The sequence below is a fragment of the Podarcis muralis genome, chromosome 2 (genome assembly GCF_964188315.1).
Source record: "Podarcis muralis chromosome 2, rPodMur119.hap1.1, whole genome shotgun sequence".
Taxonomy (NCBI): domain Eukaryota; kingdom Metazoa; phylum Chordata; class Lepidosauria; order Squamata; family Lacertidae; genus Podarcis; species Podarcis muralis.
Window position 1 is genome coordinate 61,610,441 of NC_135656.1, and position 16,192 is coordinate 61,626,632.

A 16,192-nucleotide genomic window follows, 5' to 3' on the forward strand; every position below is an offset into this window, starting at 1 on the left:
AAGCGTATAATAAAATTCAATCTCAGAATAATTTTTTTATGATTGACCTTTTATTGAGTCTTTTGTAATACAAAGCTTCAGCATTAGCAAATTATGAAAATAGAATGTACAAAACATATGCTTGTGTTACATGATCAAGAAATGATACATAAAAATAAGCCGCTCTCTCTCCAAAGCGAATAGTCAAAGTGTTTCTTCAATACCATTCAGTTCTGTGGGAAAGTAAAAGAGATTATCAGTAATGTTTTATTGTTGTTGTTTAATGCACAAATGTTCAAAATAAATTATGAGCAGAATAAAAACAACTTGCTAGTGCTTTCAGTCAATGGGAAGGAAGGCATACAGCTATTCCTTTTTTACAAGTGGCAAATCAGTAGATATTACAGTTAAAATAGATGGTTCATAAAAATGGGAAATAAATTATGAATTCTAGCTACCACCTTGACCTCCACACTAGGTTTAATTTATTTACTACACCTTTTGGGGGGGTGTGAAATAAAGAAAAATACTGTACGTGAACACAATATACAAATTCTCCCGGCTTCCTATTATACTGTGTCATGTCCAAAATACAATCTCTGCATCTCCTCCACCCAAAAGATCAGAGATGGGGCGCTATGTGGGAAACTTGCACATCTTGTTCCAGCATGGCAAAGTAATGACTGAAAGTGGTTTTGGATATCTGTAGTATCCATTTATGCAAGCATCATTTTTACTTTTAGATACAAAAATCTAGGAGGAACCTTCTAGTTTAATGCAGCTATCACCAATAGGAAATATTGTGTGAAATCCCTAAAAAATATTCCAGTCTCTTTTTGGAAATATGAAAGTAGCCAGCCAAAATGCTACATGAGTAAGTTGTAAGATTATTCCACACCAGGGTGCTGGTGAACTAGTCAATTACTGTAAAATATGTAGCCTATATACCTCCTTCATGGGGCAGTGTGCGAGAGCAAGCTCTGTGTTCATGCTGCTCACCACATGTAGCAAGAACCATAATTTATTAATGTACATTTGCTTGCAAATATATGTTTGCTGCATAATTTGTCCTCCTTACTTGCAGCAGACTGATCACAGGACCAGGAGTTACTAAGTACACATATGTTGGTGCACCCCTAGTTCACTCTAAATTCTCGTCCGTAAGCTCTCTCCTGTACTGCACTTCTTGTAGGATGTACATCATTGTTGGATCTTTATCTCCCTAAACAATCTTAGACCAGGCTATCTCAAGGATAGTTTCCATATAAACCTTTGAGATGTGCCTTGGAAGCCCTGCTCTCTGTGCCATTACCTCAGGCCATTAGGTCGGCGGACACAAGATTCAGTGGCTGTGTTTGCACAAATTCAGGCTTAATCTGTTTCATGCACTTATACACAGCCCCTTTGCTTCAGGTCACTTGTCTCTTCATGTGAGTAAGGAAACAAAGAATCTACAGTTAACCATAACTTCTCCAGTTTGCAGGTAACAGGAAACTATGGCTAACTCTGGTTTCCTGATTTGTTTCCCAGCTTGCACAAAGAAATAAATGAAGCGGGAGCAAAGAGGCTGTGCACAAATGCAGGAAACTCGTGCACATCATACTACACAAGCTAGCACTTGCTTGGTGATAACACTGCGCTGGAATCAGGAATTCAAGAGACTCTCCTCTAAACATAAGCTAAAAAAAGTTTTCCTTTCAACAACTATTTAAAAACATACAGCACTAAGCCTTAACTTGATTCTTCATTGATTGCTGCTTTTAAATTGTTATCAGGAATTGTTTTTAAATTTGTGTTTTAGTGATAAAAATTATTTGTTTTATTGTATTTTTCATTGTAAGCTGCTCTTGGTTCTCTGGGAGCAGAAGAAAAATATTAAATAAAAAATAGCATCCTTACTACTCTCTATGGCACTTCCCTTAAGCTTCCCTATTGGAATATACTTCCTGAATATAATTCCTAGACAAATAAATAACATTCAGTTATCTAAATCTGAACAGGCACTATCTAGGCTTGTTCACTCAAGTCCATATAGGCAATGATCTTTACAATTCTCCCTTAATGGTAGGCTTGCTAATATAAACTTAACCAAACAAGGAGTGCATGCACGCATATCCACACACAAAATGAATAAAAAGCAGGAGTGCCAGAATACAAACTAAAATTGAATGATAATGCATCTTCCCCTTAAAAAATAAAAAAATGTACCCTCCCTTTGGAAAACCTATCCTCAGATGTTCTAACAATCTGATATTGCAACTTAGTAAAAGAATGCTGTATTCTGGATGTTTCCCAATCTCCTTCCTTCTAATTCTTCAACTCATCATTTCTTTACAATGCTGCCGTATGTGTAGGCACACTCACAATCTGAACATTTACTTACTCATTAGCATTTAAGCTAGCTGTGGCTTTGATGATCATGTAGCAAAGTGTAAGGGCACTCAGGAGGCCAAAGCTGGCAATAATAAACCATTCTTCTGTTGACAAAGGAAAGGGAGGAAATCACTCGTGGAAGAAGGCTTATGTCAAATCGATGGCAACTGCCCTCAAAGATCAGAAGCAGAAGACAATAATTCTACTCAGGAAGTAGAAGCTCCAGAGGAAAGCAGAAGGCAAAGAAGGTACTAAATGGAGAAGGCCAGCAAACAAGGTTATGGGGAGAAGTGAGAAAAAGAGGAATGATACAATAATATTGATCACAGAGTGCAGACATTAATGATAAATGACTGATCAAAGTAAAATGCAAAATAAGGAAAGCATAAGCAAACTTTTTACCTGCAGTTAAGGAATAAGACTATCTCCAAATGAGACCTGTATTAAAAGAAATATGACAGCACACACACAGACCCTGTATCATCTCTTCCACTCCTTTATCTGCAAATAAAGTGCTCTAGCACTTTTAAAAGGTAGAATTCAGCAGGGAGTCATCAATAATAAAAAATGAATTATAATTTTAGTCTAAAATTATCACACAAAAGTACATCTTAATTTTTTTAAAAGGAATGTGATTGTTTTGGACATCATTTCTAACTAGGTGCATTCTTTGATTTTATCTTTTTGTGGCATAGGAATATGTGCAATGTACACAAACCAAAATAAATCAGAAAAGTTTTCAGATGACAGTGCTTGAAATGTTGCATCAATTTCTTCTCTTTTATCATGATCTCCATTTTAAATGACTGGAAAAGCAACAGGACTCAAGCCAAATTAATATGCTTGTTTTTGAAGATGTATGTATAGCTGTACATGTGTATTTCTCGCAACCAGCAGTATTTGTACACTGAGATTTAACCTATGTTAAATGCACAGTTATGTGGTTATGAATATTAAATAAGTCTTTCCGGTCAATGAAAAAGAGTTGTCAATCCATTCTTAGACATGTTCTGGGCCTGCAAGCAATAATCAAAACCAACAACAACAGGGTGGGTACATTACCACTGCTCATTCTCAAGATGGTCAAAGTCACTATAAGATATATATCCCACTTGAAGATTATAGAACCAGGACTGTAGAAAGTATTCAATGGTAAGTCTCAATTTTCATGAGGATATTTTACTGACAAATGAAATTCTTCACACATAGCAATATGATAACACTGCAAACCCAACTTCTGAGGGAATATAACAAAGCAAAACCTGCCAGCACTAATTCCATGCCTGAAGTTTTTAAATAAATGTGTGGGACGTATGGGGAACGTTAGGGGGAAACCCAGCTCTTTTGTCAAAATTGGCACTCTCCCAAACTACAGAGTGGTAGTATATGTCACATTGGCCCAAACATTTCTCTTAGTTACTGGTCAAATAATATGCAAGTGCTTCTGCTCAGGTGTTCCCACATATCTCCAGGTTCCACCAATTCATTTATAGTGTATGAAAGACATTTAGTTAGTATAACTTCACATAACAATCAAGTTTGCAAATAGAAGACTAAAAGAAACTTTCATCCTTATTTGTCGGAGTGCATACTGCATTTCCCCCATAAAATAGTTTTACCTGGTCTGTTAGGCAGCAGACCCATGCAGGGCGGGGCGGGGGCAACCAGATACACTTGCCCTAGGCCTCAGAGGAGTAAGCTGGCCAGGGGCCCTAGCCAGGGACCGACTGCTTTTTTATTTGAGTTTATTCTAACAAGACTTCCACCCCAGGCCTCAGACAAGCTCTGCACAGGCCTGCTAGGCAGAAAGAAAGAAAAGCCATGTGTTGCTACTGATCATGAGGCAGACCAAACAATGCTTAGCACCAGGAAATATGAAAGTTCTACCCTTGATGAGCTGCAGCTGAATTGAACAAAGGACTACACCATTTGCCTGGGGCTTAGACTGTGCAACAGAATCAGAAGCAAAATTCTTATTTTTATATCCAGTAAGGGTTCTTTAGCTTTTAGGACCTGGTACTATGTCTTCTTTTTTGCCTAAATCATACCCCAAACAGTTAGCTCAACACAGATCACTGTTCCAGAGCTCATTTAATGCAAAGTTGTGTTCACGGGTAGATTGTTGAATTGGCATATGTGATTTTCATAAACAATTGGCATATGTGATTTTCTGATGGCACTCAAACTATAAACTGTTTGAAGACTGCATCAAGCCCAAAAATAATTCTAAAAAGATGGCAAATATAATTGGAGCAATCTACTGAATTTCTAGATCCAGCCATTATGATTTGCAAACATAATTCACTGACGGGGAAAATTGTTAAAATACTTAACCATCTTAACTGTTAGCCATTTAAATAATTGACTTGTATAATCTATTTTCTTACTTGGTAATTAATTTTGAAAAAGATTTTGCCAAAGCTGTTTCCAAGTTCATTGTATTGATGTTCAATATGAGTCTTTTTCACTGTCACTTAAAACTAATAGAAAACTTCCATGCAAGTTATAGTAATAGAGCATAAATCTGAAAGCAACATGAAACCTACAATGCTCAAATTAAAACCAAACTTCACTTACTAGTTACAGCAATATTGATCTCTCCTGTTCTTGGAGTCAGCTCCCCATCCTGTGGAAACTGTGATATTCCAGAAGTACGCAGGGGCTCAAGAGTGAGTGAGGTGTCACTGGTAAGGTCACCAAGAACTGATCTCCTGTTGCCTAGTTGGCCTCTGGTGAGCCTTTCCATGTCAAAGGCCATATTGTCAGCACATGGCACATTTGTCTGAAAACACAGTGTTGGCAAGTTAATATATTTCCTTTTTGTAAGCTTCTGGCAAAATCTTAAGAGATATTGTAAAATGTCTGCAAAAGGCTATCTGAGGGATGCACAAGCATCCAATAGTGACCAATGATGAAATGTGATTCACAGGAAGAAGCAGTTACTGCTGAGCAGCAACCAGTTGGAGCAGGGACTGTCAAGCAGTCAGCCACACATCCAAATCAAAGGATTCAGTAATCCCATCATAAGATGTTCTGATAGTGTCCAGAGGATAAATTGTACAAAGAGCCAATTCCAAAAGTAATAGTGAGAGGCAAATATACTTGAGAGGGGATAGTAGGTAGGTCCAAACGCAATATACTAATGGGAAGGCAGACACCCAGGGCTTGCACAATGCTGACACCAATCCTTCTGTGCCTCTGCCACAGTCCTTTTACACCCACTACCAAGGATGCTTCCAATATTTAGAATTGGAACACTGCAATTTCATGCAAGAAAGGAAGAATGGCTAACACCCTGGAATTCTGGTCCTCTCGTACCTGACTTTACTGATTTATGATCATTTTGGAAAGGAAAGCTCTACATTCCTTACTGTTTAAATAAGACTTGACTCACCACAATTCCCAGAGCCTTCAAAATGTTCAGTTTACACATAGGACAAGTGCAGTGTTCACTGAGCCATGGATCCACACAGGTTTTGTGGAAAACATGTCTGAAAACAGAGCAGCACAACAAATGCTAGTTGCAAAACTATTAATAACACCAGACATACTGGAGAGGTCATAATAAGAAAAAATATTAGGAATTTTGAACAATTTATTTTGGGAATTCGAATAAAATGGCAATCATCCTTGAGTTGGGTTTAATGTACAACTAACTCCTTAATAGGAAAGCTACATTTAGATCTTCTGAGAATGTATGGATTGCATATTTCACTTATAACTTCTGCTTGTGTTACATTTTTGTACAGAACATACCAATTTCAGGGGTTTTAAGTAACAGCCACACACATACCAAAACGTTATTTAGTTCTTCTTCCATTTTAGTGTGTGTGCATATAACAAGGAACATGGGAACTGAACTGAGTTATTTATGCAGTTCAATGCCTGTGTCCTTTGCTATATATTAAGATGACCACTCAAAAGATGCAGATAAAGACAGGAGGACATAGGGGAGAAGGAAGAATAAAAAACTTCAGGTGCATTTGTTAAAAATTTTTATAGAACAGCATGGTGTAAAATCCTTGTAAGTTTTGGTATACTGAGAAAGTATATGGATCAGAAAAATACTTAAATAATTTTGAAGGGAAGAAGTCAGGTAGTTTTATAAACTAAATACAGTAATACCAAATGGACTTAATAAGGGAAGTGAACGGATGTCAGATTTGTAATAATTTGAGATCCAAGCTCATTGTAATTATGTAACATGTCTTGTCACTGTTAATTTCATCATGTATTAATATTTAAATACACTAAATACATTTTAGTCTAAGTCTTTACAGATTCCAGCATTTCTTATGTGCTGTAGTGAAAAAGAAAGCCCCTTTTCTTCTCACATAGATACCACATACATCCCCATTGCTTCTGTCTCCTGCCTCCCAAAATAAAATGCCTTTCTGGGCAATAAAAGAAGTGGTGGTCACCACCCTACCTCCCCCTTTCCAGGCCACTGCACAAACTAGTTCAAACATCCTCCATGGCACTTTCAAGATTTCCTTCAAAGAGGAGGGGTTGCCTTCACAACCAGTTAGAGTAAAAGGGGGTGGGCCTTTCCAGCTACAGGAAGTACTCTGCAATATGAAGGCCACACACAGGTCCCATCTTCATTCAGAGATCAGTTTGAGCGCCTTGGGAGTCAGCAAGAAAATTCTTCAAGGGTACCATGATTGTCTTATTTGACTACCACCACCACATCTATTCTCCTAATTCACAAACCACTTTCTTTTCAGACTATACTAAGTATCTTTCACCACCCAGGCCTTTTTGCATAGTTCTCCCACACTACTCTAGGAAATTGTGTGCACACAAAAGTGCATAAAATTAATACACAAGTTCTAATGTGTTGAGTGAACCCAAGAGTGACAAACAGGATAATGAAGCTAAGACATATATTTTCAAGGGTAAAGCACTCTCAAAAGGGAAAGAGGAATTACTGGCTTACTTGCATGGAAGAATGCGGACAACATCATTCTGCTTGTAACTTTCAATGCAAACAGCACAATGATCGAAGTCTGGATCCGTTTCCTAAAATGAACAAAGTGACTATTCAACCAATCTCTAGAGCAGACAGTCACAGAAATCCTGTAGTAAGACACATGACCTGGTTTTGTGCTGGGACATGTTGGAGGTATGGTGGTACCATTCACATAACAAAAACTAAAACAGAGATATCAACATTTTCAAAAGTCAGGGGTCCATGGTTTGGGATTTGAGAAACAGGGGTTCTGCAGTACTTAGCTAATTGGGAACCACTATTCTAGAAGACTAGAGGGGACCCGCCCACCCTTTCTCATTTTTCCTCATGGTATTATACTCTTCCCTTTTCTACATATATACCAATGAAAACGAAAAAGTGCCATATGGGTAAGGTGTTGGCATTCAGCTCCCTAAGCGACAGCACTTTTACCTGTATAGGGTTTAATGTTTTACTATGTTTTTATATATGCTGGAAGCCGCCCAGAGTGGCTGGGGCAACCCAGTCAGATGGGCCGGGTACAAACAAAAAAACATTATCTACATCAGGGATGTCCAACCGGTTGACCACAATCAACAGGTAAATCCCCGGATGTTCGCAGTTGATCGCTGGATCCCTATCGTTGGAAGGGAAAGAACTCTCTGCTCCCCTCAACAACTTTGGCCTCCCCCCCCCCAAAAAAAAAGAGGAGGACTCCACAAACCAAAAGGATTGGGATAAATCGAGGGGGGAAACAGACTTGCACAGATAAGCGTTAATACTTTTCTCCAGAAAAAATGTGACTAACATTTCATTTGTGTGACTATACCTTATCCCCTTTCTTCACTGTTCTTGTTGTCAATTTACCAACAGCTTTTTTTGCTGCATCTCCAAGTCGACGCTGAATAAAACACAGAGAGAGTTATTAGGTGTTGGAAAAACTGTGCTTCTTCCTCTTAAATCTCCTTTGGTTATATACTAAAATGGTGATTACAGCTTGTTCACTATACTCTGAAGAGTACCAGGTGCACAGTTCATGGCACTTTCAAAACTAAAGTCTCTTTGGGCCATAAACATCAAGCTCATATTTTATGGGAATCCCTTTTAGTTGCAAGCAAGAACGTCTACGCTTAAAGTGCAGATTCACCTTCAACAATATTATCCAAGGCAATTGAGAATGGCCAGCTGCCAAGTAATTCAATAGATTTCTGAGACAGGTCACTTTGAATAGAACAAGCTCACATTTCCTTGCTTCAGTAACCAGGACTCCCAACAGGAGGAGGATTAGGTTTATACAGTGAGGATCAAGCAATGTGTTAGCGTTTTTGCTCTTTAAGCTACTGTAATTATGTTGTTATTTAGAAGAGTATGCTGTTACAGAGATGTTTCCTGATATCATCTTGTAGCTATTCTAGAAACATCTGAAACCAGAAATCTCCGTTTTTTTTAATTTCTCAAGTTTGTCAATAATATGTAAAGAGAGATTCAATTTTGTGTTAATCTTTGCTAGATGTATTTCTTTGCTTTATAGGGGGCTAGATCCTGAGTGCCCTTTCAGCAAACAAAAAGGCACCTTCCATCTATGGAAAGGCTCCAGATACGATAAAGCTACCTATTAGAATGGGGAGGGGGGCCTTGCACCAATTTCCCCTCTAGCCCTTTGCAGCATCTCCCATTCTGTTCCAAAGGGTGCCCAAACCCTCCAGATCAGCCTTTCAGGGGGCACAATGGAAGGAGGAATCAGCAATCAAAAGAATCTTATTTCAAAGTAACATATGGAAAGGCCCAAATCAGAGGCCATTCCAATGTTTACATTCAACTGGACGCTTAGGATGATGAAATGGAGAACATATTAATCCATTGTGCTAAATACTTTGGCCTGCTTCTGCTTGTTTGTGCCTCTGGATGTCTCCTACATTATTCAAGTATGTATCATTTATTTTTCTCATTGTCCATCAAATATGAGAAAAATAGGAAGCTCATCAGCACTATAAAGTCACATAGGCTATAAAGAGAAAAGCAAAAAGGTCCCAAAATCAAGTGTTTTCAGCATATTTCCACTCCTAAACATTGCCATATAATTTCAACACATTAAAATCCAGCCAGCCCTTCCATAAGCCAATTGCAGGTCTCCTGCAACAAAAAGCTAAGTAAGACTGCCCTTTGTATGCTTCAATCAATACAGCAAACAAGCCAAACAGTCTCTTACTAATCCAATATTATATGGATGGTACTGTGGAGAGAACCATTTACACTCCAACTCATTTTAATGCAAAGTTGCTTACAAAATTAGAAGTACACTAAAAAACAGAACAGCTGAAAGCCCAATTTAAAATAGTAAAACCAAAAGATCAACAGCAGCAGAACCTGCCCCAGTAGTAAACATCACAGGTATCATTTGAAAAGGTTTTAAATATTTCAGTCAGTCTCATAATGGGGTAATGGTCAACCCAAAATGGCAAAGAGAAGTAGGTATTGTTTATTAATTTCCATTACGTTTTCCCTAACCGAAGACACGGTAAAATTTCAAAGCTGGCTGTTTTAACTACATATTTGGTTCAATAATGACCAAAAAGTTCAATAGTTCTGCTCACTCAAGGCAGCGATGTAGAATATATACTTTGCCAACTACTGGCTGTGAGTACAGACCAAGCCCAGTCTATTGCTAAATGCTTTCTTTGATTCCAGAATACATGTGAGTTGTAAAATGCATTATTGGCATATCAAAGCAAGCTTCATATTTAACCTTTTTTCAGAAGCAGTAGTTTACTTCCAAACTATTGTGTGAAGTCAGCAACAGACTTAAAATGCACAGTTATCCTATCACTTAGCAGCTGTTCCCCCCCTATATAAAATAGCTAAGCTTTTCCAATTGTGCTCTAGCTGTTGCTACCTCTTCATAAAATTTTAATAAGACAAGCCTTTTAAACCACATAAAAGTTTTATCAAGTTTCTCCTGACCTTTGTAAAATTCTGAAGGAAAAAGGTCTAAAGAATTTTACTTAAAGAGCAACTGTTCAGGTGTGGATTTCTGAAATCCAGAAATTGCTAATGTATAGGATTGCTACTTTGTCCAATCAGTTGCCTACCTGTTATGCTTTTTAACTGCCAAATACAAGATAGGTAAAAAAGAGAATTGTAACATTGTTAAAAGTCTGGAATACAAAAGTAACGAAGCTGCATAAACACACAGGTTATGAAGTAGAACAGAAAGTATCTCACAACCTCCTCTTTTCTGGGTGTTTCAAGTAGAACAGGGCAAAGTGACTATGCTTATCTGATAAAAGGACGTTTTGGCTCTCGAACGCTGCAAACCCAGAAGTGAGTGTTCCGGTTTGCAAATGTTCTTTGGAACCCGAACATCTGATGCGGCTTCCGATTGAAGCCATGTCTTGGTTTCCAAACGTTTTGGAAGTCGAACAGACTTCCAGAACGGATTCCGTTCGACTTCCGAGGTACGACTGCACAGAGCATGGGTTGGCAAACTAAGGCCCGGGGGCTGGATCCGACCCAATTGCCTTCTGGATCCAGCCTGCGGATGGTCTGGGAATCGCCGCGTGGATCGGCGTGGGGATTCTGAACATTTGGGCTGCGCCATTCCCCCCCCCCAGTGGCGCCTCCTCCCTCCCTCCTCCTGGCTTCTCCCCGCCCTGCCTAGAGGAGGAAGGGGGCTGGGCTTTGTTGAACCGTGAGTACCATTTTAAGCAGCCCCTTTCTGGAGCCAGCCGTATCACGCCGCTCATTGTCCCTCCACTGCTGCTGCCAGCCCCTGCCACTCACAAGGCACAGGTAAGCAGCCACCAGGGCTCGTCCGGTGCTGTGGAGAAGAGAGGTGAGAGTTGGGGGGGGGTCTTTTCCCCAATATAGTCCGGCTCCCCACAAGGTCTGAAGGACAGTGGACCGGCCCCCTACAGAAACCCACTACAGGGGTTTGCTGACCCCTGGTACAGAGGATGGAATTCAAACTGAATGGAGAACCATTCCACCCTTCCTTTCCTCCCCCTACAACTCCTTGGAGAGTTGGGGGACTTGCTGGAGCAGATTTTCTGTTTCTGCAAGTGTTTGCCCCATGACCTGTCATTTACTAGTACAAAACAAATTAAAGATGTGAGGAAAGAAAATAAAGAAATAAACCAGTGAGCAGGAAAAGATTTGGGGATGTTGGGAAACAGAGAAATGACAGATTCTTCTCTGAACCCCATCTTAGCTTCATCTCTATTTCACAAAAGCAGTTTTTCTTTCTCTGCTGTAACTTTTCTCTAGAATGCAGAAGAGAACTTTCCTTTTAGATTCCATTCTTACAGTTTATGTTAATTTTACACTGGGATTTTTTTCTTTATTCATACCAGTTTTCCAAATACTTTTTGTACAGCTCCAATTAATCTTAATTACCGGTACTTGTTTTGGGAAGCTTTTACTAGAAGCCCTTACTAGAATTGTTCCTTGTAATTACTACACAGAACTGGGGTTTTCCTGAGCTCCAGCATTTGGACATCTTTGAATATATATATATTTTGCTTGTTGCAAGCTGAGATATACTTCACCTCCCCCCCCCCAAGCTTCTCTCCATCATGTGGATCCTGCCAACAGGACCCTGCAGTCATCTCTCTGTTCTTCCCTGAACCCACAGAAATTGCTGGGTTGTATTCAGTGAAATTTTACCCAGAGCAGACATACTGAAATGTACCTGGCTTAGTCATGTTCATTAATTTCAACAGTTCTACTCTGGGTAAAACTTAGTTGACTACTACCCTGTTTGGATTGGTAGCTATTTGCTATATCTTCTCTTTTCTTAGTATTTAGAACTAGTGTCTATATGGCTAAAACATAGCACAGCTTTTAGGTCATTTGGACTAGTGAATGTTTTAGAGGAACAAACAATAAAGTTGCATAACAATTAAAAATTATTCGTTTTGCATGCCATCATGATTCTTTGTAAAGTTAATTTGAATTTTGTTCCTCTGACTAAAGTTAAATATTAAACTAAAATTGCATATTCATATTCATTTTGTTTTCCCATGAAATTATTATTTTCACATACTGTTCCTTATTTCCCCAATATGTATAATGTGCTGTTAATTTCTTCTGGATATTATTAAGATTGTAACTTTCATAAGCTGAAATGTATTCACTGGCCTTCTGCTGATGTATTTAAAACCAATATTTTGAAACTATGTCTAGCTTCTCAGGTCCTGTTTGGGCACTACCCTTTTGTTCCACTGGGGCAAATGAGACGTTAAAATGAAGGCTTCATTTCAAAATCCAGGCTGAGAAAAATCTTTGCCCTGCCTTGCAATAGGAAACAGTGAGCTACCGTTCAATCCAAAAAATTCTTCTTTTCCATAGCTCTGTTGACCTTGTTTTCAGAACCCCCAAATAAAGGCACACCTATATTCCCCCCAATGCAGTTTACCTACAATGAATGAGAAACACTGGATAGCTACACACATACACACCATAAACAAGCAGTCACTCAACAATTTATATTAGAACAGAATCTTGTTAATAATATTTGGCAATTTACAATGCTCCCAACTGGAGGAAAATGTCTGCATTTCAACTCCCGAATGGTTTATAGCATATTACACTGGAATTAATTCCTAACAAATGACACACTGCATTTCAGAAAGATGTTGAAGATCTAGTCTTCCATTACTTAAGACTCTCAGACATATGAAGATTGTCCGTATTTTTTAAAACCAGCGCATTATGGCAATAGTGTTTCTAGGACTAAGGTGAAACAGTGAAGCTCCCTTGTTATTTTTGCTACTGGATGATTCATGTTGTTTAAGTAATCTTGTTATATTTTTGAAAAGTGGTTTTTTGTATGTTACTATATTTGCTATTGGATTCTCATGTTATTATGAAATTATTTTTGCAGTACAGTGGTACCCCGCAAGACGAATGCCTCGCAAGACGGAAAACCCGCAAGACGAAAGGGTTTTCTGTTTTGGAGGCGCTTCGCAAGACGAATTTCCCTATGGGCTTGCATCGCAAGACGAAAGCCCATAGGGAAATGCTGGCGGTCGGGAGCAAAGACTTTCGCCCACAGCCGGCCTTCAGAAGAGGACCTCTTCTGAAGGCCGGCGGGGGGCAAAAGTCTTTGCTCCCCCCCGCCTGCCTTCCCCCCGCCTGCCGGGGGCGATCTTAAAATGCTGGCGGGCGGGAGCGAAGCGTTCGCTGCCGACCCCCAGCATTTTAAAATCTCCCCGTGTCCCGGGGAGGTTTTAAAATGCTGGGGGTCGGGAGCGAAGCGCTGCCGACCCCCTGCATTTTAAAATCTCCCCGTGTCCCGGGAAGGTTTTAAAATGCTGGGGGTCGGGAGCGAAGCGCTGCCGACCCCCTGCATTTTAAAATCTCCCCGTGTCCCGGGAAGGTTTTAAAATGCTGGGGGTCGGCAGCGCTTCGCTCCCGATCCCCAGCATTTTAAAATCTTCCCGGGACACGGGGAGATTTTAAAATGCTGGGGGTCGGCAGCGCTTCGCTCCCGACCCCCAGCATTTTAAAACGCTGTTCCGAAGGGGGGGGGTGGGGACACCTGCCCCAGCCGCCCCACTTCGGAAAGCTGTTCCGAAGCGGGGAGGGAGGGCGGGGACATCTGCCCCAGCCGCCCCACTTCGGAAAGCTGTTCCGAAGTGGGGAGGGGGGGCGGGGACACCTGCCCCAGCCGCCCCACTTCGGAAAGCTGTTCCGAAGCGGGGAGGGAGGGCGGGGACATCTGCCCCAGCCGCCCCACTTCGGAAAGCTGTTCCGAAGCCGGGAGGGGGGGCGGGGACACCTGCCCCAGCCGCCCCACTTCGGAAAGCTGTTCCGAAGCCGGGAGGGGGGGCGGGGACACCTGCCCCAGCCGCCCCACTTCGGAAAGCTGTTCCGAAGCGGGGAGGGGGGGCGGGGACATCTGCCCCAGCCGCCCCACTTCAGAAAGCTGTTCCGAAGCGGGGAGGGGGGGCGGGGACACCTGCCCCAGCCGCCCCACTTCGGAAAGCTGTTCCGAAGCGGGGAGGGGGGGCGGGGACACCTGCCCCAGCCGCCCCACTTCGGAAAGCTGTTCCGAAGCGGGGAGGGGGGGCGGGGACATCTGCCCCAGCCGCCCCACTTCGGAAAGCTGTTCCGAAGCGGGGAGGGGGGGCGGGGACACCTGCCCCAGCCGCCCCACTTCGGAAAGCTGTTCCGAAGCGGGGAGGGGGGGCGGGGACACCTGCCCCAGCCGCCCCACTTCGGAAAGCTGTTCCGAAGCGGGGAGGGGGGGCGGGGACACCTGCCCCAGCCGCCCCACTTCGGAAAGCTGTTCCGAAGCGGGGAGGGGGGGCGGGGACATCTGCCCCAGCCGCCCCACTTCGGAAAGCTGTTCCGAAGCGGGGAGGGGGGGCGGGGACATCTGCCCCAGCCGCCCCACTTCGGAAAGCTGTTCCGAAGCGGGGAGGGGGGGCGGGGACATCTGCCCCAGCCGCCCCACTTCGGAAAGCTGTTCCGAAGCGGGGAGGGGGGGCGGGGACATCTGCCCCAGCCGCCCCACTTCGGAAAGCTGTTCCGAAGTGGGGAGGGGGGGCGGGGACATCTGCCCCAGCCGCCCCACTTTGGAAAGCTGTTCCGAAGTGGGGAGGGGGGGCGGGGACACCTGCCCCAGCCGCCCCACTTCGGAAAGCTGTTCCGAAGCGGGGCGGGGGCGGGAACACCTTCTGAAGGCGGGCGGGGGGCGAAAGTCTTTGTCCCCCCTGCCTGCCTTCCCAGGGGCTTTTAAATCGCCTCGGAGAGCGGAGAAGTCCTCCGCTGTCCCGGGGTTTTTTAAAATGCTGGGGGTGGGAAGAAAAGCCCTTGTTCCCCCCCCCCCAGCCTTCAGAAGAGGTCCGGGGACAGACTGTCCCCGGACCTGGTCTGAAGGCGGTTTCCCTAGGAACGCATTAATTGATTTTCAATGCATTCCTATGGGAAACCGTGCATCGCAAGACGAAAAAACCGCAAGACGAAGAGACTTGCGGAACGAATTAATTTCGTCTTGCGAGGCACCACTGTACTTGTTTGAAATGTACTCCTGGTATTATTTTGTAAGCTGCTTTGAGCATGCTTTTTTGTGGAAAGTGGCATACAAATAAAATGAATGAAAATGAAGGTTACAAGCAGCAGCAGTTTAGTTATGCCATGTTTATTTATTTATTTGATTTGATTTGATTTGTATACCACCCTCAATAGATCTCAGGACAGTTCACAAAATAAAATACAGTAGAAAAACAAGTAACTACTAATTATTTAAAAAACCCAGCAAAACAAGAACACACCCCTTTCCACAGACACATTTAAAAGGCTATAGAATATTGATAAGCCAAAGGCCTGGTTGAAGAGGAATGCTGCTCAAGAGATTTCTGGAATCCAGAGGAAACTTAAATAGCTTAGCTTACAAACTAAAACTAGAGGTAGTGATTGTGTTCACCAACAGAGAGAGCAAAGTAATTCTTGAAGGCTGCCCTCAATGATATTAGAAACAAGACAAAAAAAATTCCTTCCAGTAGCACCTTAAAGACCAACTAAGTTAGTTCTTGGTATGAGCTTTCGTGTGCATGCACACTTCTCAAGCAACTTAGTTTGGCTAACCCCAAAACTGTAACATAATTCTCATTAACTGAATCCCACCTGCCTGGGATAACACTTATGACCATTCCCAGTGATACCTGTGTGTCATAACTTGGGACCCAGGTGAATGTCATGACCTAAGGCAGATGTCAAGACCCTCAAGTCAGCACAGCACACCATAGCACAGCACAGCATGCACTTTTGCTCAAATCCTCTGTCACTATGCTTACACAACTGACCACAGCCTGCTAAGTGCCGAGTCTGCATAAACAGGTTCTCACAGGCACAACCACAAATTGTTGCCAAGCTACCGTATATGGG

At 42.2% G+C, this 16,192-nt stretch overlaps 1 protein-coding gene across 3 annotated transcripts in view; it reads right to left on the reverse strand.

Moving 5' to 3' along the window:
- Positions 1-16,192, reverse strand: part of RNF130 (ring finger protein 130) — a 44,322-nt gene that overhangs the window by 13,719 nt on the left and 14,411 nt on the right. Inside the window, exons 4-9 of one of the 3 annotated variants that reach the window (XM_028718259.2) lie at positions 8,133-8,204; positions 7,292-7,374; positions 5,747-5,843; positions 4,930-5,134; positions 2,363-2,456; positions 29-212 (exon numbers count right to left, since the gene is read on the reverse strand). In XM_028718259.2, coding sequence (XP_028574092.2) covers positions 197-212; positions 2,363-2,456; positions 4,930-5,134; positions 5,747-5,843; positions 7,292-7,374; positions 8,133-8,204 — 567 coding nt within the window. In that variant the 3' untranslated portion in view covers positions 29-196. Of the gene's footprint in view, positions 1-28; positions 213-2,362; positions 2,457-2,476; positions 2,604-4,929; positions 5,135-5,746; positions 5,844-7,291; positions 7,375-8,132; positions 8,205-16,192 lie in introns of those variants that run through there. The other 2 variants (XM_077924610.1, XM_028718260.2) reach the window with 2 other exon arrangements.